The sequence below is a fragment of the Heliangelus exortis genome, chromosome 8, assembly GCF_036169615.1.
Source record: "Heliangelus exortis chromosome 8, bHelExo1.hap1, whole genome shotgun sequence".
Classification (NCBI taxonomy): Eukaryota; Metazoa; Chordata; class Aves; order Apodiformes; family Trochilidae; genus Heliangelus; species Heliangelus exortis.
The window spans coordinates 2,708,171-2,734,699 of NC_092429.1; the positions used below are offsets into that span (position 1 = coordinate 2,708,171).

The 26,529-nt window shown below is 40.0% G+C and overlaps 1 protein-coding gene across 11 annotated transcripts in view; it reads right to left on the reverse strand.

The window, feature by feature from the left end:
• The window catches only part of PATJ (PATJ crumbs cell polarity complex component), a 147,652-nt gene that overhangs the window by 98,281 nt on the left and 22,842 nt on the right, over positions 1-26,529 (reverse strand). For all 11 annotated transcript variants that reach the window (XM_071749952.1, XM_071749955.1, XM_071749954.1 and 8 more), the window contains exons 11-17: positions 25,945-26,080; positions 25,431-25,556; positions 20,554-20,630; positions 17,921-17,977; positions 17,199-17,333; positions 13,175-13,339; positions 11,372-11,500 (exon numbers count right to left, since the gene is read on the reverse strand). In XM_071749952.1, coding sequence (XP_071606053.1) covers positions 11,372-11,500; positions 13,175-13,339; positions 17,199-17,333; positions 17,921-17,977; positions 20,554-20,630; positions 25,431-25,556; positions 25,945-26,080 — 825 coding nt within the window. The remainder of the gene's footprint in view (positions 1-11,371; positions 11,501-13,174; positions 13,340-17,198; positions 17,334-17,920; positions 17,978-20,553; positions 20,631-25,430; positions 25,557-25,944; positions 26,081-26,529) is intronic.

The following is a 26,529-nucleotide window of genomic DNA, read 5'->3' on the forward strand; positions in this document are numbered from 1 at the left end:
GGTTGAAGCCGGTTGATCAGGCAAATAGAAAACAGGGATTATAATTACACTGCTGTTTTCAAGCAGAGGGAGCTATTGTACAGGAAGAGAAGAGCAATAGAAAGTACACAGTGACAGGGCTAAACTGGTAACAAGAGCAGCGCTGGAAATCCCTGAGTGTTACCTGGGATTGCCATGAGGAATGCAACAAAAAAAATCACCCTTGAAGGCAGGGACCTACTGGTTTTCCAGGTGTAATCATGAATGTATAATCTGTATAACAGGAAGGTGATAGCAGTGGTGGATTGCACCATGCTTCTTATACCAAAATAAAAGCAACAATTTTTTTTGTAAGCCTTCCTCTTGCACTCAAAAAGTCCAAAAACACCCTGAAGAACATCACCTGCTTAGAGAAAGCAGCAAACACTGAATTCCCATTCACATCTGGTAACTGGTGAGCTCAACTGGACTGTGTGCATTGCTGTCTTGTTTCTGAAAGAAAGCAGTGCTAGCAGCAGCCTGAGGAACAGTTTCTTACTTTTTACACTAACTGCAAAAAGCAAGTTCACTCTCACAGTGCCCTGATGGACTTCAAGGCCATCCCTATGTCAGCAGACCAGAGAGAGGCATTCAAGGTTAAAATCCAGCACTAACTGCAACTGCACACAGACCCTAAGGCTCTTGATTCATTTTCCTTGGCTCCCGTGAAGGCAGATAATAGTGATTTTTAGTCACTTGCAGTCAGGACCAGATTTCAGTCTCTGCTTTACAGTGAAAGGTTCATTTACTTTGGATGGAGCCGACAGGCTGGGAAGAAACCCTCTCCCCAAACACAGAACTAAGACATTGCCATAATGGTGCTCAGATGGAATTCAGAAGTGATCTCAACTTCAGTAGTTTAAGAAATTATGATATGAGTTTGCATTACAGCAGCAGGAGTGTGCACAGGACAGCCCCGTGCAATTTGGTTGTCTTAAAAAGGACACAAATGGGTCTTGGTACATTTAGAAGGGAACTTTTAAGTTCAGTTTGCTGAAGGATTCCTTTACACAAATGAATAATTTATAAACCACGAGGAAAGGAATTGGACTGCAAAGTAAGGCTATTAGGAGACAAAACCTCTTAACTCACAAGCACTGACACATATTCTTTTTGCTTATTTAAAAAAGAATTACACGTTAAAAATTTTTTTGACTAGAATAAAGGATGAAAGTTGACCACTGCAATGCACCAGTAGCAGCCCAAGATGCTGGCCTCCAGGTAACCCTCTGAGGGACTCGTATGTTGTAGCTGGTGTCTTTTCCTTTGTGCTTGAGCCAGCCATAGAGTATATGAACTTGTTTAAAATAGTCACAATTTATTCATACTTAGCACACCATATATTTAACTACATTGAACCATAGGTTTTTTCCCTCCCTACTGCTCCTCATCAAAATCCACAAACGTTTCCTGGAGTCCAGGTGTTAGATTTTTCTTCTTATTTTCAGAGCCTCATTTGTTCTGCATTCATTTAGCTGTGCAAGAGTCAGGCAGGGGCCACTGCAGTTGCTGCCTTTGGGATCCCTGGATTCAGAGCAGTATGAAGCCTCTTAAAAACCTGAGCTCTGCTAAAATGCTGAGTCCCGGGAGCACCAAGTTAAGGTCTAAATTCCTTGTGGCTTCAGGTGAGGGGTTTGAGCTTGCACAGATTCACACTCAGTACATTATTATAGATCCTTAGCAAGAAAATCAGGAAACGTAACCCAACAGAGCTTCCCTCTGTCCACTTCACTGGAAAATTAAATTGATAACAACTTAATAATGTTACCTTTCCCCTTCCTTCCCGAGGGATGAGGTTTCTGCAGCAGCCAAGAGAGGGCACCCCAGGCCCACCCAGCTGCCCTCTCCCTCAGGCCACTGGGACAAGTCGGTCCCCACTGCCCTGCTCCTGCCCCAGCCCCAGCCCCAGCAGGGTCCTGGGCTGTGCCAGGGGATGAGGAGCAGTTCCTCCCTTTCTCTCTCCTTTGCAGCAGGCTGTAGCTCTAAGTCGACTGGATGTCAGCAGCCACCACATTTTCTAGGGGTTTGTTTGTGTTTTTCTTTTTTTTAAAGGCTCATATGAAAATGTAAGACAAAGCTGTGGGTGACTGACATTTACTGTGCAAAGTCACTCTCACTTAGTTGCAGGCTATATTAGTTTTGGCATCACTTAAGATCTAAATTCAGCCAGCCTGACTTCCTAGAATATTTTAGCTTTCTTCAAGCAACAAACTGCCTGCTGCCACAAAAACACTCCTCTGAAAACATGCATCAAAAATAGCATGGTGAAGGATCCCAAAAGAAACAGTTTGAAACTTTTTTCCCTGCACCAATTTTGATTTATCTGAACAATTTTACAAGTGCCAATTTGTATACTGCAGGTTTCTGCGAGAGAGCCAAAACAAACACATGTTAGAGCTCAGAAGTCAGAGCAACCCAGCTTCAGTATATTCTGCATGGGACCACTTCCAGGTCTAACATACATACCCATATTTAAAACTGTGAGTAAGATACCAGACTGAAAGATTCTTAAACACAACACTGCAGCATGCTGTGCAAGGAACAGACACTTGTCAACAACGAAAAGGACCAAATGCATTTTTTTGTTTCTCTTCCTATTACACAGAACAAAGGCAGGATTGCTCATCTAGTCATTTACCTGGCTGCTCAGTGCTGGAAAAAGACTCCAAATACTTCTGTGCTCTCAGTTTGTGAAGTGCCACTTGCTCCCTTTGCAGAGCCCTCCACATCCACCCCAACAATACCAATGGGATGCAAGAGCCAAGAGCCATGAACAACCTGCAGTCTTTTCACAGGCACTAAGTGCTTCCCAGCAGGAGAAGAGAGGAAGAGCCAGCTGTGAGTGAGGTCCCATTCCCTCCTTAGGTTGGCCTCAACTTAGGATTGAGACTCAGGGTCCAAATCTTCTGTTCTTTCATTTCAACACGTTTACAGGAGCTGGCTGTAGGAACTGCCAAAGGTACTCTAAAGCCTGAGAAAACACCCCTGAGAAAGTGCTCAGCTCCTTTTTGTTAGATCTGCTTCACAGGCAATCAGACTGAAACGCAAAGGGTTTAAGACTGGTTCCTGCCTCTTCCACTCATCTTAGGTTGCAGTCAGCAGGACTACATAGAAAAACCACACAGTGCAAGGCCTCTGGTTGTACTGAAGAAATAAACTACAGGCTGATGTGCTGAAGTAACAAAAACTTAAATACAGAGAGGTATTCAAGGAGAGCGCTGAACTTTTCTGTGATGTAAGGCAAAGCACTGGAAATAAAACATAAGTATTTATTGATCTGCAGTGAGGGAATCAAGCAATGAATTTCAGAAGCTCCAGTGTGCAGCCAGCATCAATCATAGTGTCTCTTGTGGGAAATGTCAGCAAAGAAACAGGAATTCACAGAGAAAGAGGAAAAACCAAACCAAACAGCACATAGAGCCACACCCAAAGGAGGTGAGAGAACAGTGAAATAAGAGTAGGTGGTGGCACAATGGGTTTCCCACCCTGGGCTTTCATCATCTGTGATTTGGAATCATATCATATATTCTACAGCAAGAATGAACACGGTGGGCAGCAATTACTCAAACCCAGGCAGGGCTGGCAAGAGCCCCACAGCCAGGATTCATCTGCTGGGGAAGAGGGATGTGCAGCAGAGAGCTGGGAGCAAAGTGCCTCCAGGGAATGATCAAAAGAAAAAGATCTGACATGCTCCTGCTATTCTCAGGAAAAAAAAAAAAAAAAAGGATCAAAGAAAGGCACTGCTGATGGTAGTTTTGAAAGTGTCACTGTGCAGTGGACTCAGGTGCATGTCACTATATTCTCATTTATCAGATTTCTCAATCAACCTGAGGTTTCCTCTGCCTTTTGTATTTGCTCTCCACAGAACTAAAGTCACAGGGATTCATTCATTAGACTCTCTTAATATCGTGTACTTTCAGACTTTCCAGCTCCAGGAAAAACACCCTGAATGCTGACTACAGGGAAAAGCTGCAGAGATAAGGAAAAAAAAAAAGCCTGAACTCATAAGGAAATGGAGGAAACTCACTGGGTGATGAGATAAACAAGAGATAGGGGTGCATGGGAAGAAAGGAAAAAATACCAACGAATCATGAGGAAAAAAGCATAAATGGTCCCACCTACATAACCTACACTCAGTAGTCTTAATTCACATTGTGTGTTTGATAAGCTTTCAAATTCAAATAATTCCTGAAGTAAATAAAAATCCACCAAGATAGCCCAGCCAGCACTTCCACCAGTTGGGTGAGCTGACCTCACCACTGTTAGCAGCCTGTGGAAATGCAGGATGTGCTCTCAAACAAACCAGAGCTCTACTCTGCATGGAGATCTGGCATGATAAACACTAAGGACATGAATTACAGAAGATCCACTACAAAAAAAAACCAAAAAAACCAAAAAAACCAAACCAAAAACTGCAAAGTAAAAGTGTGGGAGATAGGGCAGGACTTTTTTTTTGCAACAAGGATCTGCAAAAAGTGACTTGGCCAGAGAAGCTCTGCAACACTGTGGATGGTGGAAAAGACAGACAGAGAATTTTGAGGCTACTGCGAAACAGTGGGAACAGATAGAAATGCTCTGAACACAAGAGTACTGTTTGGATTTGGGGAGCCACATCTTCCAGAAGGGTGAGGTTTTAAGGAAACAGAATACCTCATTATTTCCACAAGCTTTCAGAATTCTTCATGCTTATCCATCAGCACCTCAAACCTCACTTGCTCAGAACAAGTGATTTGGAGCTGTCTGGGTTGAGCTTTTACACGTCCATTGCTCCACCATCTCCACATGCTTGCTGAAAGACTTAGCACAGCTTTTAGATAAGCAGCAGTCAGTTGCAGAGTTCCTTCTCTTCTCATCTATATTATCTTACCCTTGCTGAGTTTTGCCAAGTGTTTATAGAGAAAATCTAGCTAGTTATGTCCCTTTAAATTCTCGCCCTCTCTTGCAGGCAGAAGACATCTGTGGAATAATAATGAATTTCTTTGGTTTGGGGTTTTTTGTTTTTATTAAAAGCTATTCTTCCTAGCAGGAAATGAAAAAGAATAACCAGATTGGGAGAATTTGGGAGAATAGGGAGAACATTTCTAAAGGTTAATAATAACACTGCTTAGTATTTATTTCAAGGACATGTGACAAAACCAAAGAAAAACAGATGTTCTCAGTAATTCTCCAGTTTCTCTGCAAACTCAGGTATTGCCCAAAGCAGTTCACAAGAGACAGGAGGGGCCACCCTAGGGCATGTCACTCCTCTCTACACAAGATTCCTTCCCAACTTCTCACTTCTCACTGCAAACCCAGATTCAGAGCCTGAATGTAACTTCCAGCATCCAAGTTCTCCAACTTCTCTACCTCAGCAAGCTCTTCCTCTTTCTCTGTATCTCATGCTGAGATACACAGTCTCTTTGATTTCTTATTAAAGTGGTTTCTGGTCTCCCAATGCTTTTAGTGCTGAGGTTTTGGAAACCACTAATCATGAACACCCTAGAAACTTCAAGAGGAATGTGCTCGATTGCATTCACCAGCTCTTGTCCTGAAAAGCAGTATTTAAGCTGAACTCCAAGAGAATTTTTCAAAAAGCTGCAGTGAATTCAAATCATGACACACTATTAAGAATTATTTTAATAAAAGAAGCAGCTTAATATGATTTAAAGGATGCAGAACTTTCCCATAGGGGGAGAAAAGCAAATCCTCCATGAGATGAGTACCAACACAGTTGGTACTGAAGCTTACAGAACTTTGATGTTAATGAATGTGGATGGGTTGTAGAGATGGGAGAAAAGCTGCCTTTATCAGTTTCCCCAGACCCAAGCTGATAGCCATTGTAAAACTGCTTTTTAAGACAGCTGTGCAGCTTTTGCCAGTAAGCCACAGGTTTCCATCACATGATCAGGTGAAAATGTGCTTAACAAGGACATGAATATGCTTCTTTATTCATAACAAAAGTTATCACAAGACAGATAAAGCTCAAATTATCACAAGCAGGCAAAAGTTTAACCAGCAACATCCCAAAGCATTCCAGCCTGCATCTCAATGTTGATCAGTCCAGGAAAGAAAAAAAAAATACAGTCAAGTTGAATACTACCTTCTACTAATAAGAAGCCAGTTTGGTTTTTTGCAGCTCTACATCTGGAGCCTGTTTTTTTGGGGCATAAAGAGGAATGATATTTGGAGACACTTAAATTGCTTCACTTCCTGCCATGAGCCACTATGCAGTGATTTTGCTGCACAAAAGGAAACAATTGTTTCTTATGCTCCCTGAAGCAAAAAAAGACTTAAGTCCCCTACAAAAAAAAAAAAAAATTATAATAAAGATAAGCCCAGGAATAAGGTGGATGTGGAGTCCCTATTGCTAGACTACAGTGAGAACCCCTTGAGTATTGGTCCAGGCTGAGGAAGGCCAGCACACTTGGTGCTGTTTAGGTGCTGGGGAACACGAAGCTCCCAAAAGAGCTAAAATGCCTATTAATGCCCTTGGAGCAGGTGAGACCATGAGCTCCCACAGCCCCACAGGTCTATAGGGCAGCTGGACACTAAGGAAAAGCACCCAGACTCTGGGGACTTACCTCTCAAGCACATAGAGAAACAGTATCTCACCAGTATTCCTAAGGGTTATGCAAAATGTCAACCCTTTCTACTTCAACCTTCACCCCCTCCACTTTCATGCACTTTAAAACAGCTGCTTTAAAATACTCTGACTTCAAAGCACAGTAAATTAAGCTCCACATAAAGTCCATTCAGCTTTTTGTTTAATTTGATAAAAGCTCATCAGACCATTCAAGTTACCTTCTGGTCAATACTGCCTCAAGAAATCAGCAATTCAGCTACCTGTGGTTTTTCCAATATTTCTGTAAAACATTACTGACATAATCTGTTGGCCTGCATGCATCATGTCTTGGGTAAACAGCTTTCAAGGCCACTCAAAGTACCTTTTATATATATATATATATATATGTAATTTTCTCTAGAAGTCTTCATCTTGGGTGATTTTTTCCTTCCTTTTGCTGTAATGCCCCAGGATCACGGTGATTTTTATACAGAATTTCACCTATTTTAACCTGATGACACAGCATGCCCTCTTTTAATATCCTTGTAAGGGAAAAAGGATTGGTCTCAATATCATAGAATCAATGGTTTAGCTCTTTGCTTGCTAGCTAGAAGGTTTAGCTTCAGGCTAGACAAAGTTACTGTTAAGCTGGATGCTTTCACTTCTGTTGACAAAGAACAATAAATATGCTCACCCTAACCCTTTGCATCCCAGATGATCCCAAAGCACTCCACAAACAGTGCACTGGGTCCCTCATTCACCATCAAACCCCGCTTGCCGCTAACTGTGCCAACAACACTACATAAAAGTTAGTTAGGAGGTGAAAAAGAGAGTAACCTCTCCAAGTGAAATTACAAGGAAATTAAGGGAGGTAGAGTATATTACTTCACAGAGAAGTTGGCCAGCAGACCAAGCAGCACACCTTTTTATGGCCAAAAGGGGGGCAGGGTCCCTGTTCAAGATAGGATCAGCAGCAGTGCAATGCTGGGCACCCTCTGTTATCAGCTGAAGGAGCCTCACAGCGGGCAGAGCCTGCACAGCTGCTGCTGCCTCTGCTTCCACAGGCTCTTCATCCAAGCATCATCAAGAAAAAGCAATGCCTGGACTAAGAGCTTTGACAAGATCCCAATACGGGGGTGACAACAGAAAAGCAGGCAGAAGATTTCATTTTAAGCCCTCTTCAATGTTTCTTCTTGAAAGAAACCATCACACTGGGGGAGGAAAACCCCTGTGAAACTGATCATTTCAAGAACACACAGGATCAGCGTTCCCAACCACCTCCTCTCTTGCCAAGTATTGACCTTGCTTTCAAAGCAGAAGTCTCAAAGACTTTATTTTTCCTACTGCATAATTATAAACTAGAACATTCAACAAAGGGAAAAAAAGATTTTTTTTTTACAGTAACTGTGTGAAGCTAAGTAGTATCCTCTATAAATAAAGTCCTGTTAAATCAAAAAGGGTACGTCCACTCTGTTGCCCTAATGGCATCCCAAAATCTAGCAGCACGGGTACAGTCCCTCCAAGAGCACCTTGTTAGAAAAAGAAAGCTCCAATTTAAGCATTTAAATCCCTGAAGACAGGCAAGAGAAAGCACAGAACAAAGTAGAAATACCATTGATTATGCATAATTGGTATAATTAATTTGTAATTAGTTCATGAAAATATATAGGCATTGGAATGATGTTTGTACATTTCTGGGAATATCCTGCAAGCCACTTGGGATATGCTTATCATTTATTTGATAGATGAAACATTATTAGAAAGACAGCCCATTAAAAATTAATATACCAGAGTAATGATTTCTCAGTCTCAGCATCCAGTTTCTTATGTACTTGGATTCCCACTCTAACTCCTGAAGAGTTTTTATTAAAGCTGCTTCTCAGAGCATGACTTGGGCAGTGCTGTGTTTTCCACAGCTGAGGCCCAATCTCCCCAACACCCCGGACGTTGCCAATCTTGAGACAACAAAGAAAGAAACACTACAAAACTGTAGTGGTTTTGAGTACTCAGCACCCTATCTTATTCTAAAACCAAAAGGTAAAAAGCCTCGTGCTTCAAAACAAACACCAAACCAAGAAAGTGCTAGGAAGAAACTTTCATGGCACTGCAAGCAGCCTGGGCTCTAATTGCTTCACATTCTTCTGCTTCTGCAGCACATCTGGCATCGCTCACTGTCATAAATGAACACATCTGGATAAGCAGGATTCCAGGGGTTCTTAATTCCTGCAGATAACAGCCACCAGTCTCTCAGAAGAAGCAACTGAAAGGGGCTGGTATGCACTGGTACTGCAGGGGCATTTCAAAGATGTTATCAAAAGGTGGTGTGTGGGGGAAAGAAAAATGGAATAATGGTGCTTGCTTGTTGTTTCTCCTGTAATGTTACTTCACTGTTCCTCCTGATCTTTCTGAAGCCTTGCTGATATGTCTACAGTGCCATTTCAGCCAAAAGCTACGGAAATAATATGACCAAAAAACCCCAGAATACAGTCACATCACCCATAAGTTGGGAATGTAACCCCCAAATCTCCTTAAACTTCAGTAATGGGCTCAGTGTAATTCTGAGCACCGTGAACCATGTTCTTCTGCTCACAATCACCTCTGCAGAACTTCTTTTCTCCCCACCTTGCCTCCATTAGCATGGAAACCTAAAAAAGTTGGTCCCTCACTGATGCACCTCATTCAGATACATGAAAGCAGGCTGTGTGAATCCCCATCTTTGTTTAAAAAGAAACAACAAAACCAATAAACCAACAAAAAATGCCCCATACGATTATTTAAGATGAGCAAAGATCACAAGTGGATATACAGTGCTAGCAGTGCCATTTCCTATTATAAGGCATGAATCTTTCCTTACAAAACATGTCTAGAAAACCCAAAAAACAGCCAAAACACACTTTCATTTTTTAAAAAGAAGGCTAAAATTGCATGTAGGAAAGGGAGCTAGGTTTCTAGGTCCTTTAAACCACAATTAAACACTTCACTGTAATTTTGTCCTTCTCAGCAAATCTGCTTTAAGAATTCTGAACAGTCTCCTGGGAGCCACATAGGCTTTTTTTTGTTCTCCCTCCTTCAATCTAGCATGGACGATTATTTATTTTCTTTGCCCTGCACTCAAGAATGTGATGGATGTATTTACATAAACACACACAGACTCACAGATATCTCTATATAAAAATTAAACTGCAGATGATGAAAACTGTAAAAGATCTAAGAGGCAAATCCCAAACAAAAGAGCATACTTTATACATAAATATCTTGAAATTATAAAGATCTGAGATTAAGTGGTTTACCACTCATTTAGAATTGATTAGAATGCATTTAAATTTAGCTGAAAGTACCACAACATTGCTCATGTATTTGCATCTGCGAATAAGTAAATAAAAAGCCTGTTATTAAAGCCTTCATTAATTCTGATTATATGAGAACTTAAAAGCAAATCTGTGTACTACTGCTCTGTAAAGACTCCTAGCAACTCTACAGTAAAAAGCTGGCACTGCAACACAACATGTGTCAGCGAAAAAGACTAACAGGATCTATTTTCAGTAATCTTAAATCACACTGGTAAAATATAGAATTAATGGTTTTGCATAATACTTCAAAAATATTTTTTATCCTAATTTGTCCCCAATTCATGCCTTATTGTATCAAAAAGTGAATTTTGTATCACTTGACATTTATGCACAACAGTTGGACACATTTTATTAAACTACAATGTTTAGGCAGCATTCAGCTGTGATTGTATATATTATTATGAAGAGTGATCCAGCTATTTTATTTCCTTATAAATATCATTGCTAGAGGTTTAAAAATGTATCAGATTGACTAGAAACTAAAGAACATTTCATTCTGACTAGAAGCTGAGTGGTTTTTATGTATTTAATTGAAGACAACATTTCTGAAAGATTCATTAATTTTTGTAGAATTTTCCCACAATTAAGGACTTGTCTGTTGATTTCGAAGGAGTTTAACAAATAAATATAAAATCTACCCTCAAATGGTTCTTCTTGGAGTAGTTTTAAGCTATGAGTGACCTTCTGAGAGTCAAGTTCCCCATCCCTATCTCTGCCCCCAAAATTCATAGTTTGGCACCATAGTTAAAGAGTTTAAGCAGAGAATCATAACTGAAAAATTATGCATTAGGTTCATCAACCCCTGTTCTTCTACTAACAAATTAAATAAATGCATTAAAGCAAATTTATGTTTACAAAAACTTGAGTTTGCAACACAGATTCACCTGTCAGCCCTGAAGTTCCCTTTTGACTATGAAGGACAGTCCTGGTAAAGCCACCTCTGCAACCTCAACTTTCCATGGCTCTATGAAAACCCTGGATGAACCCTTCCATGACTTGTGTGGGACCAGAGATCACAGCCCACCAGGGGTCTATGCTCCATTTACAAATGAAAGGTGTTTTGGAGGAGTGAGAGGAGAAAAAGCAAAAGGCTCATTACCTTTGGTACATAGGAAATTATGTTGCAACACGTGGGAAAGTTTGCTTGCCACTCTCATTGTAGAACAGTCATTCCAAGTTAAAATAAAACAAACACCAACCTCCCCCAGCATTCAGCCATTAAACTCAGAGTTATGAGGTGGAGTTTGATTAAAGCTTTTGCACTTTATCACATCTGATCATCAGCCTTGTTTAGAACAAGCTCTACACTATACTTCATATAGTTGGCCTCAAAACAAATTACTTCTCCCTGCACAGTTCTAGGCCCAAGTGCCAAGTCAATTACCCAAAAATCAACATCACAAAACATTCAAGACAAAGGATCGAAGGGATTTCTTAGCTTCAGTTATACACAGAACTATACCTGATAGTCTAAAATGCTGAATCCTAAACCATTTTTGTCTTTCTCCAGTTCAATAACCTTCACAACAGGAGACCATAATGCTAATTCCCCTTCTTCCTCCTCAGGATTGATGTCTTCCTCACGTTTCACCTGAAAAATAAAAGCTCTAGTTCAAATAATATTCTTCCAGCTCTTTACCAAACACTGTTGCTTCAATATTTTGGTTATTAATGGCTCGTACATGCCCTAAAATATGACCTTTAATGGAATTACAACTGCACTGAACATTATGCATACAGTTTTCTCCTGCTTGCTGCCTTAGATACTCTCCTGGGACCAGGCCTACATGCTTTGAGCAGCAGAGCCCAACCTGGCATACAAATACCCATGTATTTGTCAAATTAGTCATTACAATGCTACTAACCTGTTACATGTTGATGAACTTCAGCTGTCCCATTAGATGCATGAAGGAAAAATAAATATCTTAGCATAAAAGACTTAACCACAGCAAGCTAATAGAAAGAGCATATTCTTATCTGATTCTTGTGGCATTAAATATGCAAATGAAAAAGTTTTCTATTGTAACTGTATGAACAGTGTCTAATGTGAAATACCAGTTTCTTTCCCAATTTCTGTGCTAAGAGAGAAAAGAAAGAGCTACAGTTACCCTATTTTGTTGGGTAAGGACAGCTCCATACATCTTCTAAAAAGGCATCTTTTGTTGTCTTCAAATGTGTTTTAATAGCACTGCTATTTTATCAATACAATCTTTACAAAATAACAATGTATGATGTCCCAAGAAAAACATTAAAATCTTGCACCAATAACTTCACACTGATGTCACTTTTTTTTTTCTTTGAACAAATATGCCTATTACACAGAGCACTGTAGGCAAAAGGAAGAAATTTTTCTTCCACACACTTTCTTGATATCGTTGAGAGAAGAAAGCAGAAATATTGTAAGACTGCTTTAAGGAGAAGACAACTTCTGCTCACTCAGTATCTATGGCAAAGATGTGGAACTGACAGGATGCACAGGAAAATGTTCAGTAAAAGGCAACATCAGAAAACAGTGGAAGAAGTTCTAGAGCAACAGAAGGGGTCTTTTACAAAAAAGTATAATACTGTACATCTTGTTCTTTTATGAAACATCCATACTGCTTTTTAACTCTCCACCTTAGAGGAAATTAGATCAGAAAACACCAGAAAAGAAGTCAAGGTGTGAATTCTTTTTATAAATAGGAACAACAATCATAAGTGCCAACCTTTGGTTTAAGACTTTAAAGCTCTAAATGGAAAGAAACATTAAGCTTCGTTTTTTTCCCAGTTCTATAAAAACCTACTCAGAACATGGAAGTAATCAGCTAATGGTAGCAAGGATGTGATTTAGCATAATTCAGATCTCTTGCTCCCCTACTAAGAGTAAAAATGATGAATGGGATGTACAGAGTCAGCATGCCAGCCTGGTGATTTACCTACCTTGTATTTATAGGACAATGAAGCTTCTCATGACCAACCTGTATAAACTGTAGTAGTAGCACCAGGGTTGCAAGCATGAACTGCCCTTCACAGAAACACCAGCTGCCCCTTACGAGCCCAAGGTGAATGGCAAAGGCAGCTTTATAAGTCAATTTAATACAAAACTGCTTCAATATAGTTATATATTTTAGAAAATATTATTAAGACTGAGAAGCAGCCTGAATCAAACAGCAAAAGGAAAACAGGAGCATCGCCTTTAGAAAGTTAAATGGCTTGCTCAGAAATACATGCACTTTTGCAGAAAGCTCTTGTCCTTTTACACAACTGAGTGAGATGAGAAGTCTACCTTTTGTTCTGGAGGGGAAACTCCCACAGTGGGTTCATCCACAAGAGACTCGGTGCCATCATCAAAAAGCCGCCGGCAGCAAACCAGTGTGAAGGGGGCGGGCACTTCCTTGAGAAAAGTGATGGCCTCACGGCGAGATTTGCCATACAGCTGAACTCCATTCACCTGCACAGAAACAGAAACATCCACCTGAAGATAACTCACAGCATCACAGAAAGTCAGGGGTTGGAAGGGACCTTCAAAGATCATTGAGTGCAACCCCCCTGCCAGAGCAGGCTCACATGCAGCAGGTCACACAGGACACATCCAGGTGGGTTCTGAATGTCTCCAGGGAAGGAGATTCCACAACCTCCCTGGGCCAGGGCTCTGCCACCCACACAGTGAAAAAGTTTTTCCTTACATTTATGTGGAACCCCCTATGCACCCACTGCCCTTTGTCCTATCATCACTGAGAAGAGCCAGGCCCCATCCTCCTGGCACTTGCCCTTTATGTATTTATAAAGATTAATGAGCTCACCCCTCATTCACCTCTTCTCCAAGCTGAAGAGCCCCAGCTCACTCAGCCTTTCCTCAGAAGAGAGATTTTCCATTTCCTTAATCATCTTTGTGGCTCTGCTGGACTCTCTGAAGCAGTTCCCTGTCCTTCTTGAACTGAGGGGCCCAGAACTGGACACAATATTCCAGATGTGGCCTCACCAGGGCAGAGTAGAGGGGGAGGAGAACCTCTCTCAGCCTACCAGCCCCCCCTGCTAATGCACTCCAGGATGCCATTGGTCTCAACTAGATTCTTATTTTGTTCTTTTTTCCTTTTTTTTTTTTTTTTTTTTTTTTTTTGCCTACATGTCATTCCCCAGCTGATTGCAGAAGTCTAATTTTACCTAATTTGGATTCTGGCAAAGCTTGCAGGGATCACTGTTAAACTTGAACTTCATCTGCAGTTCTTGTGTCCACTGACTGCTACATCACCTCACTAACTTTTTTTCTGCTCACTATTTTTCCAAGCCTAAAGCTTCCCTAGAATTGTTGTTTTGCATTCCCACCTGTTTCTTTGCTGGGGATTTTCCTTAGCATTAGGCTTATGTGTTTGACTTTAAAAAGATACAAATTGAACTTTCCAAAATATTTTAATAAAACACAGATTTTGAGCTCTAACCAAACACTTGAAATCAGAACAAGCAAAACTTTGTCAGTTGTTTAAAATGTAACAAAAATGGTTGAAACCAAAATAGATCCTACAGAAAACATGCAAGAATGTTTATATAGTAAAAAAAAGACACAGATTACAGTAAGCAATTAATCAGAAAACCCTGACCAGGGTCAAAGCTTACTGTCCCATAAGCTTTAGATCCCAAGTGACAAGAGAAGACCATAAGGCCGTTGTTAATGGATATTTTAAACCACAGGCTTAAAAAAAAGGGAAAAAAAATAAAGTTAGATGGATAGACAGCCAGACAGACAAATAGATAACAGTGCTGCTTTTAAAATGGGATACTGCAGCTGTACTTCCCCAGGAAAAGAAAACAACAGTGATTCATCCTCTTTTATGTGTTTTATAGCATGCAATATCAGAGTACATCTATTTGCACCTTAGCAGTATCCTTAAAGACAAGGAAAGCAGATCAAGGTAACAAGGATGTGAACATCATCCATGTTGAGCAGTGCAACCCCAGAAGAGCAGGGGTTTAACCTGATTTGAGCTATGGAATCTAATCTCAACACCTCCTGTGTTTCAGGGGTTTCTTTCAAGCACTCTCATGACCACATGTCCCAAGACCCTGGAAAGCAAGCACTGGGTTAAGAACCTGGTACACATCATCCCAGTCCACTCCTCAACCTGAGCCAAAGCACAATGAGTGGGGATAACTGAAGATTCTCTTCACTACTTCCCTCCATACCCAAACTGCAATCCTAATGTAGACAAACTCATGTTGGATCCTAGAAAATAAAGCATGTAAATCTACAACATCCATGTGCACACCTCTGGACATATGTACTTGAGGCAGAGCCTCACCACACACTTCCCAGATCTCCTTGTACTTTTGAGGGACACAATCTTGTGACAGACTACACAGCAGTATCAGTTTAGCTCCCATTTTGTTCCTGATCACCTCTGTTTTTTTCCCCAGTTTTTCTTCTGTGCTTTTTACAGTGTAACTATAGCTTGAACTGCTGGGAAACACAGAGGACTTCTCCCTCAGCTAAGGAGAAAAGTTCAGAGTGGTGTAGCTGGCCTCCAACATGGTAAGATGAACTGCTAGGGGTTTGGGTTTTTTTTTTTTCCCTGTAAGAATTACAACTGCTGAGCTATCAGGCTAATCCATTAGTTAATTATTTAAGCAGAAGGAACTACGAGTAAGGACTTTTTAATGCATTGAGAGTGGCAGTGTGGTGGAATGTTACCAGCACTTCCCAGCCTGCTGTGATTGATGGAGAAGAGCTCCAGGCAGACCTGGGGACTCCCAGTTCTTCTCCTGCAGCTTCCAGACCTCAGCCCCTAAACACAGCGGGTGCCCTACACCTCGTTTATTCACCACACCACTCCAGTTTGTGGTGCCATCAAATAGGAGCTTTTAAAACAAAACTAGAAGGACACAAGGAAGCAATTTAGTCCTAAAAAAGAACACAATGAAATCAGCTAAAATTAAGGGGGGTGGGGGAGAAAATACCACGCTTTCTATCATAATTCACACACATCATAAAAAATAATCCGCATTCAACCCCGCTATACATTAAATAAAATTCCTTGCTGATCACATTTTAATCCCAACTGTATCAGGCCCAGGTAGGGCTGCTTGTTTGGGGAAAGGGCTGTCACTTTTTCCATTGTAAACCCCTACTTAAGGGGATTTATAACTTGGCTGCAAAAACATACTGTGGGCTAAACCTGGCATATCCAGCTTTAGCCCCGGAGCACATTTTTATTTTGTTGAGGGTTTTTTTTCCAGCTACAGAGTAGAAAAAATTTATGCTCACTAGGGCTGGATGTATCTGTGAGCTCAATTCTAAGTACACAGTAATAAGTAAAACTGTTAAATATACACAATTAAAGTTTCCTAAGTTACTCTACAGAGCACTGCATTATGGCTTCTTATATACATTTTTTGTTTAGTGGCCAAGGTATTTAAACAACACTTCCAGCATTCCATTAATCCCTTCCTTTAGGAACCAAGATTTCCTCCATTAAGCAATAATTGAAGAAAACGCTTTAGGTCTTAGTGATATCAGTATGAATTTTTGATGTTAAAGGGTGAACAACAAGTAAAAGCACAAGCACTGCATACCTGATAAATTAATCTTTCAGAAGGCCTAATCCTGTTCCCATTTATATCAATTAAATGTTCTTTGCATCTAAGTTCAAACTCAAGATACTCCACAAAGAGCAGATATTTGATAGCAAATTAATGTCTTTTCACTTGCAGGCTGAGATGCTGATAGATTCACACACACACAAAATAGACATTATTGTCATAGTATAAATATTTTTCCTGAGCAAATAGGTCTGGTCTGATTCTGATAACTTCCAAGCTGCCCCAGTACCACTTTATACATATTTAAACAAACTCATGTACTAACTTATACACACAACCATCTTTCAACACTCAACAAGCAAGTTATAATGTGTAACAGGAACCATTATTCCCGAGACTGTTGTAAATTTTTAGGAGTGAAAAATATTAAGAAAGATTATGCCCCACGAAAGCTAATGTCAAATTGCTCAAAAGACTGAGCTAAGTAAAGGACCACAGACACAAATATTATCTGTGCCCTTGTTACTCTTGATTCTCAAAACATTTCAGAAAAGAAAACCCCCATGAAGTCATTAAGAGGTCACAAGGATTTGACATTTTGTCCATAAAGGAGGAATGGAAGAACAAAGAAAATAAATGTGAATTCCAAAGCATTCCTGCATCCAACTCATGAATACTGCTGCACACACAGCAGCCAAACTAGAATTTAAGCATTCTGAAGAAAGCCAAGCAAATAGGAAATGTATCCATTTTGGGGGGATTGTTTTGGGTTTTACCTCCAGAAGTTCATCTTCCAGTTGCAGAAGACCAAGTGTTGCAGCTGGACCATCTGAAGCAATGGATGATATGTAATGATGTCCATCAAATGTGTCAAGCTCAACTCCTAATCTCAAAGTGTGGATGGGTAATAGCTGCCAAAAGATAAGTATGGCTGAGAATGTAGATTTCTACTACAATATAATCATGTTTAGGACTCAATAAATCACCAAATTAAACTAAGGACACAAGAGAGATGGTTAAGTCTTCTTACTGACATCATCTGCATTACAGCACAAATATCCATCATTTCTCTACACAGACTGTTTGCACAAATAAAAACAACCAATCTGCCATTTGGGGGAAATAGCAATTTGAATTGTATTTTCATGCCATGTTAACATATTGGAAAAAATGCAGAGAAAAGTACCACCTAATTAATGTCTGTCCTACCCAAAATGTGATAAAACTGAATGAAATTCCATAATGATCATAAAAGTCCATAATTCCATAAAAATTCATCACAAGATCAGCTGTCTTACTCTTTTAGGAGCTACACTACACTCTAAAGTAGGAAAAACATCCACAAAGAGTCCTCTGCAAGCAGCTAATTACACTGGCATCCTTGTTTTTGCAAGGGCAAATCACTGGTTTTCTGTTAGCTTTTTACCAGTGGGCCTCCCTAATTTGGAATTTTTCTCTACAACATATACCATGAAGGAAACCATCATGTAAGTCATACCTTAGAGTACTTCTGGAGCTCTGAATCATCTGTAATGGGTGTATCCACATTCACAACCTAAAAAATGTACATAGTTACATTGTTTCAATAGCTTTTCAACAAAGCCTTTACTAGAGTGTCGAATACCAACAAATAAATGATGAGCAAAGTAAACTGTACTTCCACAAAGTCACACTGATGCAAAATAATTTTAAACAAATATTAGAAGAATCATATACAGAACATATGAAACTAGGAATGTGGTTATTATGCACTATTAGCAGACTCCAATCCTATCCTGCTCCTGAGTGCCAATTTTAGACAAGTTTAATAATTCTGTATAAGCACAAAATGCCATTATGTTTGACAGAAATACCCAAACTGACTTTTCAGTCAGAACTGGAAAAGGTTGATAGCTTAAGTTATTACTTCAGGCTGCACTACAGCCATCTAACATGTAGTCTAAAGCACCATCTTCTGCAGCTGTTTTTAACATGTCTTAAAATACATGAGATACATGAGTGTAGTTACCAAATGTGTGCATACAAAGTGGATTATTTAAGGGAGTAACAACAAATCCCTTCAGCATATCTTCATTTTAAAAAAAATTAATAAAGTAACTATATTCACTGCAGGTTTTCTTCTAACATTCTTCCTCAAGGTAATTTATTTATCTGTACCCTTAGAAGGCTATTTAGTCCAATTTTTAATGTAATCACATGACATCTATGGTGATCTATGGCCCAGAATTGGTGTATGGGACACTGGAGTTGAACTGAATTGGGAGGACTGGTACACTTGTTAGATTTGGAAAACATTAAGTCTTGCAAAAAAACCAGGCAACTTCAGGCTCCTTTGGAAATGTGTAGTTTAACATGGTATCTATGAACAAGACTAAGGCTCAGCTTTTCCTTTTGGCTTAATTGTAATCACAGCTTTCAGCACCTTGTTTTCCAATACCTAAGGTATTTTTCCTGACAGAAACCATTTCATGCCCATTCAGCTGTAACTAAATGAATCTATGGCTTGTAACTCCTCAGCTTGACTGCTCATGCTCAGGTACCAGACAACAAATACCCCACAGTCCCACATCCCTGCCCAGACTTCCTGGGTCTCCTTCTGCTCCAGCAGGATCTCAGCTCCTTCCATTGCAACCACAAAGGATCAGCAACACAGAAGCCATAAGTGACACCAGATCTCTTCAAGCAGCTATGTCCTCTGAATAAAAATGCTTCAGAGAAAATATTCAAACCCAGAGGCACCTTCAGGGTGTTTTTGTGGTACCTAAGCATGAGGACAGAGTGAAACAGGGACTGTCTCATCTTTACCTGCTGTAGGTGACCCTGCTCTGGAAGGGGGGTTGGACACTCTTTCAAGGTCCCTTCCAACCCCTAACTTTCTGTGATTTCTGTCATTTTATCATGCTGAATCAAACTGAATGTTGTTATTGAACACAAGGCTAGAGGTAGCTACAGACAAAAAGAATTGAAAGAACAACAACAACAAAAACCAAACAAAAAAAACTTTCCAAATGGGATACCACTACACTTTCCTTCTATTATTTAAAAGGACCAATCGTTAACATTTTCACTCCTGCCATTTTACTGGCAGCAGCTGAAGAAGAATTAGAAAAGAAGGATTTCACAAACTAAGCAGGTTTTCATCCTCTGTGGGAAGCATGATAGTGCTAAGGGAGGTAACATCAGACTCTTGAAATGTAAGGATGGGAATACTGAGCAACTGAAGTGGGCAGCCCAACAGATTTATTGCATCATGTACATAATCTTACACGAACTCTAGATCTTAAAGGAGTGCTAATGGAAAGAAGAGAAGTGAGTTTCTCAAGGCAATTCTTAAAGCTACTTTAAATCTTCCAGCAAGCGACTGCAACGATGGCTACTCCAAGTAGTAAAAATAAGTGTCTCTAAATCAACTGGACAAGCATTGCAAAAGACAAACAGGGCATTTTCTGGGTGGTGGTGGTGAGAATTTTTTTAGTCTTTGGAAAGAACACAGGCTGGAGTCTTTTATCTGTACTCCCTGGCAAACCCAGAACTGCAAAGCAGCAGTGAATTACCATTGCAGTCAGCTCTTTGTGACAATTCATCAGAACAATCTTTTGCTTGGCAATTATTTAATAGGAGGTGAAGAAATATCTAATAGACAGCAGAACCACAAAGTTATACTACGGTGAATTACTTCCTATTTTCCCAGCACTTTTGAAAACCATTCTTTCATTCTTCTAACAACACTTTTAGATTCTTCATTAAACACAGAATCCCTATCCTGAGTCTTTTTTTTTCCCCAGTGCACAGTAAAACAAATAGATAATAAGTGAAATCATAAAAATGCCACCTATTTTAAGTGGCTGATATGATGCAGATTGCAAAAGGGCAGTTTATTTTCTTAAATCACTCTTGCTGTCTAGAATCTGTAAAACAATAGTATCTATATAAATAGCATGAAAAAAACCCAAAACACCTGATTGTAGCACTCCTTTAGTTCAGTCTTGATGTTACAGGAAACAAAATTTGATGTAACTGATCTGTTCCAAACACTAAACTGTTCTATAAACAGCCTGTAATGCTAAGCTCACTGACCAGTAATGTTGAGAAATAACATACAATAATGTAGTTTATTGAAAGGTAACATACCATAACTTCATATTCAGGTCCCAGCAGGTTTTCCCACTTGGATTTCAGCTCATGTGCTGGAGGGAGTGGGACTCTTCCTAAATATGAAAGTGAATATTCAATTTAGAAGTATATTGTACATTGAGAAGCACATCTAATTCTAAATACTTCAATAAAAACTCAGTGTAAATAAAATTACAGGGCATAATGCAAGAAAAGGAAAGTGCATTAAGCTGAGTCTATCAAAAAGTGCAAATCAAAAATGTCTTAGGAAAACAACGCAAAATGTCACCTACTGCTAACGTGTGATTTATTCAGCTGAGAAGCAGAAGAGGTGATGCTTGCATTGATGAAATGTGAGTTCTGTACCACACAGTCCTGCAAATAAATCACCCTTTCAGGCTGCAAAGCAAATTTCACACAACTTCATAATTTGTTGCTATAAAAACACTTGCCACTCCAGAGAAGCATTATCTCCCACCAAAATGAACTCCCTTAAGAAGTAAAACACCTGACAAGATATTGCTGTTATCGAGGGGCTGTGTCAGCACAATGCAGTCACAGACTTTATTTATACATTTGGCAGGTATAAAGGCTTGTCTAGTTTAATTAGACCAGTAAGTAACATGAGCCTTAATATAAGCTCCAGTTCTAAACCAGTCTTCCGTGGGAACTTGGCTATCTTGACATTTATATCTTTTCAGCTTTCTTACTTATGCAACCAAGGCAGTATTACATTCATGTAAGACAATTTGACAGAGCTAGACAGCATAAAATGACTGGCTGCCCTGCATTTGACCTCATCCAGAAGCTCAGTGCACATATAAAGTTCCAAGCTGCAGCAATGTTTAACTGGTAAGAATCAAGCTCTACAGCAAATTCCATCTAGCAGCTTACAGCAGCAGCAACTGGGGTCTAAATTACCAAAACCTATTCTTCCACCCCCACCCCAAATGACTGTAATAGTTTGTCAGATGTCTAGACAAGGCACAGACCACTTAGTATGGCTGATGTGTCAGGCTGAAATTTAGAATGTAAATCACAACCTCACATTTTGCACACAAACTAGCAACTAAAATACCTCCTGAGGTGGGGGGGATTTTGAAGATACCAAAAGAAGCTCAGAGCCTTCTACCTGCTAGCAAAACCTACTAGCAAAAGCCAACACAAACAGGATGTCAAGCTGCCTCTGCTTTCAACACCTTTGCAGACTGCAAAGATAAAACTTGAGCTCTGCCATACAATCCTCATCACATCATTTTCTAACTGAAGCCTTCCTCTCATTAAAAACAAAGATTTTAGTTTAAGATTTAAGTTAACATATACAACATAACCCACCACTGCATCTCTTGTACTGACTTTCTCTCATGTCAGACAGGCAAATTCTGTCTGATCTGCACTGAGAAACCAAACTCCTCAGAGCCTAACAATAGAGATTTCACTTGGTCATAACCAGATCATCTTTAACCTAGTCTGTCATCCAGCTGGATTCCTCATGACCTGAGATACCACATCTTCTAAAATGTGCAAGGCCTCAGAAATGAAAATGCTTCCCAGGGACAGCTGTCATCAGCCAACAACTTTCAGCATATTTAGTTTGTCCCTCTGCATGCACTCCCACACAGTTTTTCATTTCTAATTAGCAAGCATCAAGAAAAAATCACAAGCATATTACAAAAAAAAAAAAAAAAAAAAAAAAAAAAAATCATCTTTCCAGGTCAAAATTGACAGTGTGTTCAAAACTGGGATCTTTTCTTCTTGCAATTTCCTCCTGGTTTTGCAGACTTACTCTACAAGGATGTCTACTGTGCTCTAGTGCACTTCATTAATGCACTACCTTCATCTGGCCTACTCTTGGGTATTTTTTCCCAGCTGCTTTTAAGCTCCTGAGTAGCATCATCATATCTTTGGGTTTTGAGTACTGCTGCAAGGCAAAAAGAAAGCAGTTCAGCCCAGTCCACAGTCTTGCAGATGCAGCTCTTCAGTTAATTGCCTCTCATCTGCTAGCAGAAAGTTTCAGGCCCTGTGCACACTGCATCCTAAACCATGTTGCCTTTGTAACAGAAGTGCTAAAGCATAGTTTTGCCTGGCCAGAATTACCTTTTAATACCTCTCCAGGAAACACAATTTAGGAAGAATTTCACACAACTGTGTTTAAGGGAAGTAATACATATTTTATAAAACATGCCTTTCACATTAAACTTCTAAAAGCATTTCCAGAGTTTAGTCAGAGCCTTAAATTAGCAGTATTTACTTTAGCACCATTATAATGAAGTGCCCATCACCCCGTCCAAAATAAGCACCTATCTTTGGAATTTAAACTTGGCCATTAAGTTGTGTTCCAAGTTGAAATCTTATACATCATATTTCAGTAGGAGTAAAATTTGCAACCAAGAATTTCAACTTTATAAGAGACACACACACACACACACATTTTACAGTTGCATAAAGCTTTTGCAGAGCCTTGTGACTTAAAGTAGTTTTTCACTATGAAAAACCCTGGTTTAATGAAGCAATGCTACTTGCTTACCATTGCACTAAATGCTCCTGACTGATTACTGAGTTTCAAAGCCCACCTCAGTACTCTGCTGGCCAAAGGAGGCCCAGCACTGCTAGATGGTATCAAGGGCAATATCCAACTGCAAACAAACAATATCTTCAGTGTTTAAATTTTGTTATCCCCAGGACAGGCAGTGCATGCAAAGGTATTATCCTGTATTCTCCAGAGTAAGGCAAGCTCAGATACATAAGAGAAAAGAAAAATCTGGTAGCACACTTGCTACACGATGCACTGGGGACTGCAGTGCAGATGCCAGGGATAAGCAAGGATCCTACCAGCAGATATGGACTGCAGGCAGGGAAGTCCTTGCCAGACCCAGATGCAGCTGCACCCTACCCTGCAGAGCTCAAGGAAGGAGGCTGCAGGATTTTTACAATGCTAAAATTGTAGGGGAGCCACTCACAGGCATACAACTTGGTCACAAACTTCTCTTAAAATGAAGGACTTTGGAGAGGCAGTGGATCCACACCAAAGGAGTTTGGGTCTGCTATGAGACATGCTCAGAAATACAGTTTAATCTGAGCTGGTTATCTGAACAGGGACCCCTAAGGCACATCTAGATAACACACCTTGGGACTAACAGAGTTTGTCAACCTTAAACCAGGTGAAAGCAATGTCAGTTCTCAGCATAATCTGGTCCTGGCATTTCCATACCATATTTGCAGAGCACTAGGTTATTAGGTAACAAAATTCAGAAAATTGTCTTTGCATCAGGGCAGAAATCTGCAGCCTGTGACACAAGAGAACCCAACCATGAATAGCCAGGAGCTGACTGCAGAGGTGTTGCTTGCTTCAGCAGAAAAAGAAAATACACATAAAAATTTCTACAGAAAAGAAGGATTGGGTAAGCAATACAGGACAACATGTGTTGCTCTTTTCTAGCTGCTGTCATAGTGAGTGTAAGCCCTTCTGGCTCTTCTGCCTCTAAGGACTTAGCAGTAGGATGTATTTAAGTTATTCACTCCTTGTAACTACAAATCAGTATATGCTTTTCTATTCATACAGCTAAGACAATGCTTTGATAACCTTACATCTTAATCACCTCTATTTTGGCTTCCTGCTTCTGGGAACATGCAAAAGTCACAACAAAGGATGTCTGGTTACAAGGCTTGGACAGAAAAGTAAACCAGAATGGAACATAGGAAGTGCTACATTTCTCTCGTTTCCAAGTTGTCTTTAATACTGACAGATCTTCCACGATCACAGCAAAATTGTTATTCATTGACAGCCATAATTTAGACTCCTCTATTACATCTACATATCTTAGAAACTCCAAGGCATAAGGATAATTTATGCTGACTTTAACACATTCACCCAAAAGTTCCTGTAGAAGAGCCCAGAAATCTGGAGGGTAGTTGAAGCAGGCCTTCTGGAGAGACCTCCACCCCGGATTCACAAGTCAGCTGAGAAACAAAGTAATTAATGCCCTTGTGACCTGCCTCTACCTCTGACTGGTTTGCTGCTAAAAGCACACACTTCGTTTGAACTCCTGCCCAGTTACCAGGTCAGGCTGCAGCCAATTTTGGTCCTCCAGCAAGCCCTACTGGGTCAAAACTCCAGAGGAAGGCTGCTGGAGCTCAGGTCCCAGGTTGCAGGAGGCCAAGCCAAGCAGCCCAGAATATGAGTTCTGAGGAAGCTACTGCAGCCAAAAGAGGAAACTGCAGCAAACGGCTGAGGGAGCTGGGTCTCTTTAGTTTGGAGAAAAGGAGACTAAGGGGTGACCTCATCAATGTTTTCAAATATGTAAGGGGTGAGTGTCAGGGAGATGGAGTTAGGCTTTTCTCAGTGGTGACCAGTGATAGGACAAGGGGTAATGGGTGTAAATTGGAGCATAGGAGGTTCAAGTTGAATATCAGAAAAAATTTTTTACTGTAAGGGTGACAGAGCCCTGGAACAGGCTGCCCAGGGGGGTTGTGGAGTCTCCTTCACTGGAGACATTCAAAACCCGCCTGGACACGTTCCTAGGGGATGTACTCTAGGGGGCCCTGCTCTGGCAGGGGGGGTTGGACTAGATGATCTTTTGAGGTCCCTTCCAACCCCTAGGATTCTATGATTCTATGATTCTATGATGATGTAAAGGAAACCAAAAGGCTCTGCAGACACAGGAACATAAGACCTGTGAAGGCAAGAAGCTAGGTATGCCTGAGATAACACTGGACCAGGGTTAATGAGAACTCCTGGGAGTGGACAGATCCAACAGGTTCAGAGGGACCTGAATAAAAAGCATTACAGAGAAAAAGCTAATGAAGGAGTCAGCAACAATAGCCCATCAGTACTGAAAATGAATTGAAGACAATTTCAAAGATTCAGAAGAGACACTGCAAGATACCCTACCCACCTGATTTGAGTAGACTCTGCTTCTTTCCATTTTGAAGACGATCCTTCCATTCTTGGTTTTTCTCATTCTCAGTGTCCCCACTTGTTTCAGCTCCAGGAGTAAGAAAGGTGGAAACAGTAGGCAGCACTGTGAAAGGAGATGAAAAAAAAATGTCACATTCTGTAAATTACATGAAGTAGTAACATCACCTCACTAACTATTCTACTACTCTTTTTACTTTCTTCTTTTTTTTTTTTTCTTTTTTTTTTTTCTTTTTTTTTTTTTCTTTTTTTTTTTTTCTTTTTTTTTCTACTTTTTTTTTCTTTTTTTTCTTTTGGCTACACAGCAGTTTTGCACTAAGTTTTCTCAAATCCCTCATTTCTGTTTCTCTCCATTCCTCCTTAAGAATCTCATTTTCTACAGTGTGCCTTTACAAAATCAGGCTCATATCTAGTCCTAATTATTAAATTAGGTACCTGAAAATTGACTGAAAAATTAACTCAGTTGCTGAAAAAGGGAAAAAAACTAGGATTACCTCTATCTGAAGGTCCTTCTGAAGAAAGAGTAGAAGGTTTCCTTCTAAGCAGGGTAAGGCGTACAGTCTGCCCCGTGTTACGAAGAGCCTCCACCACTTCCTGGTTGCTATAATCCTGTATACTGACTCCATCAACCTAAAACAAGAAAATCCTATCATCTAATAGTTCTCACATTAAAATCTTATGATGTACCATACCCTGTGAGCAACATCCAGGTTATTTTGGGCAGGAATTATAGGGTTGTTCACCCAAGACAGTAGTATTTGCTAAACAATCTCATTAAACCAGTTACATTTCACTAATTAGATAATATTTCAAAATGCATTTTAAAAGGAAAGACAATAGTAATTTCTTCTGTCTTCATGGAGCAACCATAAATCAGGATTTACCAATCTGATCTAAGTATGCACTGATTTCCCCCCACAATTTTTTTGCTTACTAACAAGTTTAAGGAGTATTGTGGATTCAGCTTCCCAGCAAGAGCAGTCAGCCTAGAACTTTGTTCAGTTCATGATCACTGTTATTTTTCTCATGGATTTCCAACATATCCCACACAAGCCTTTACATATAACTGCCTGCATAAT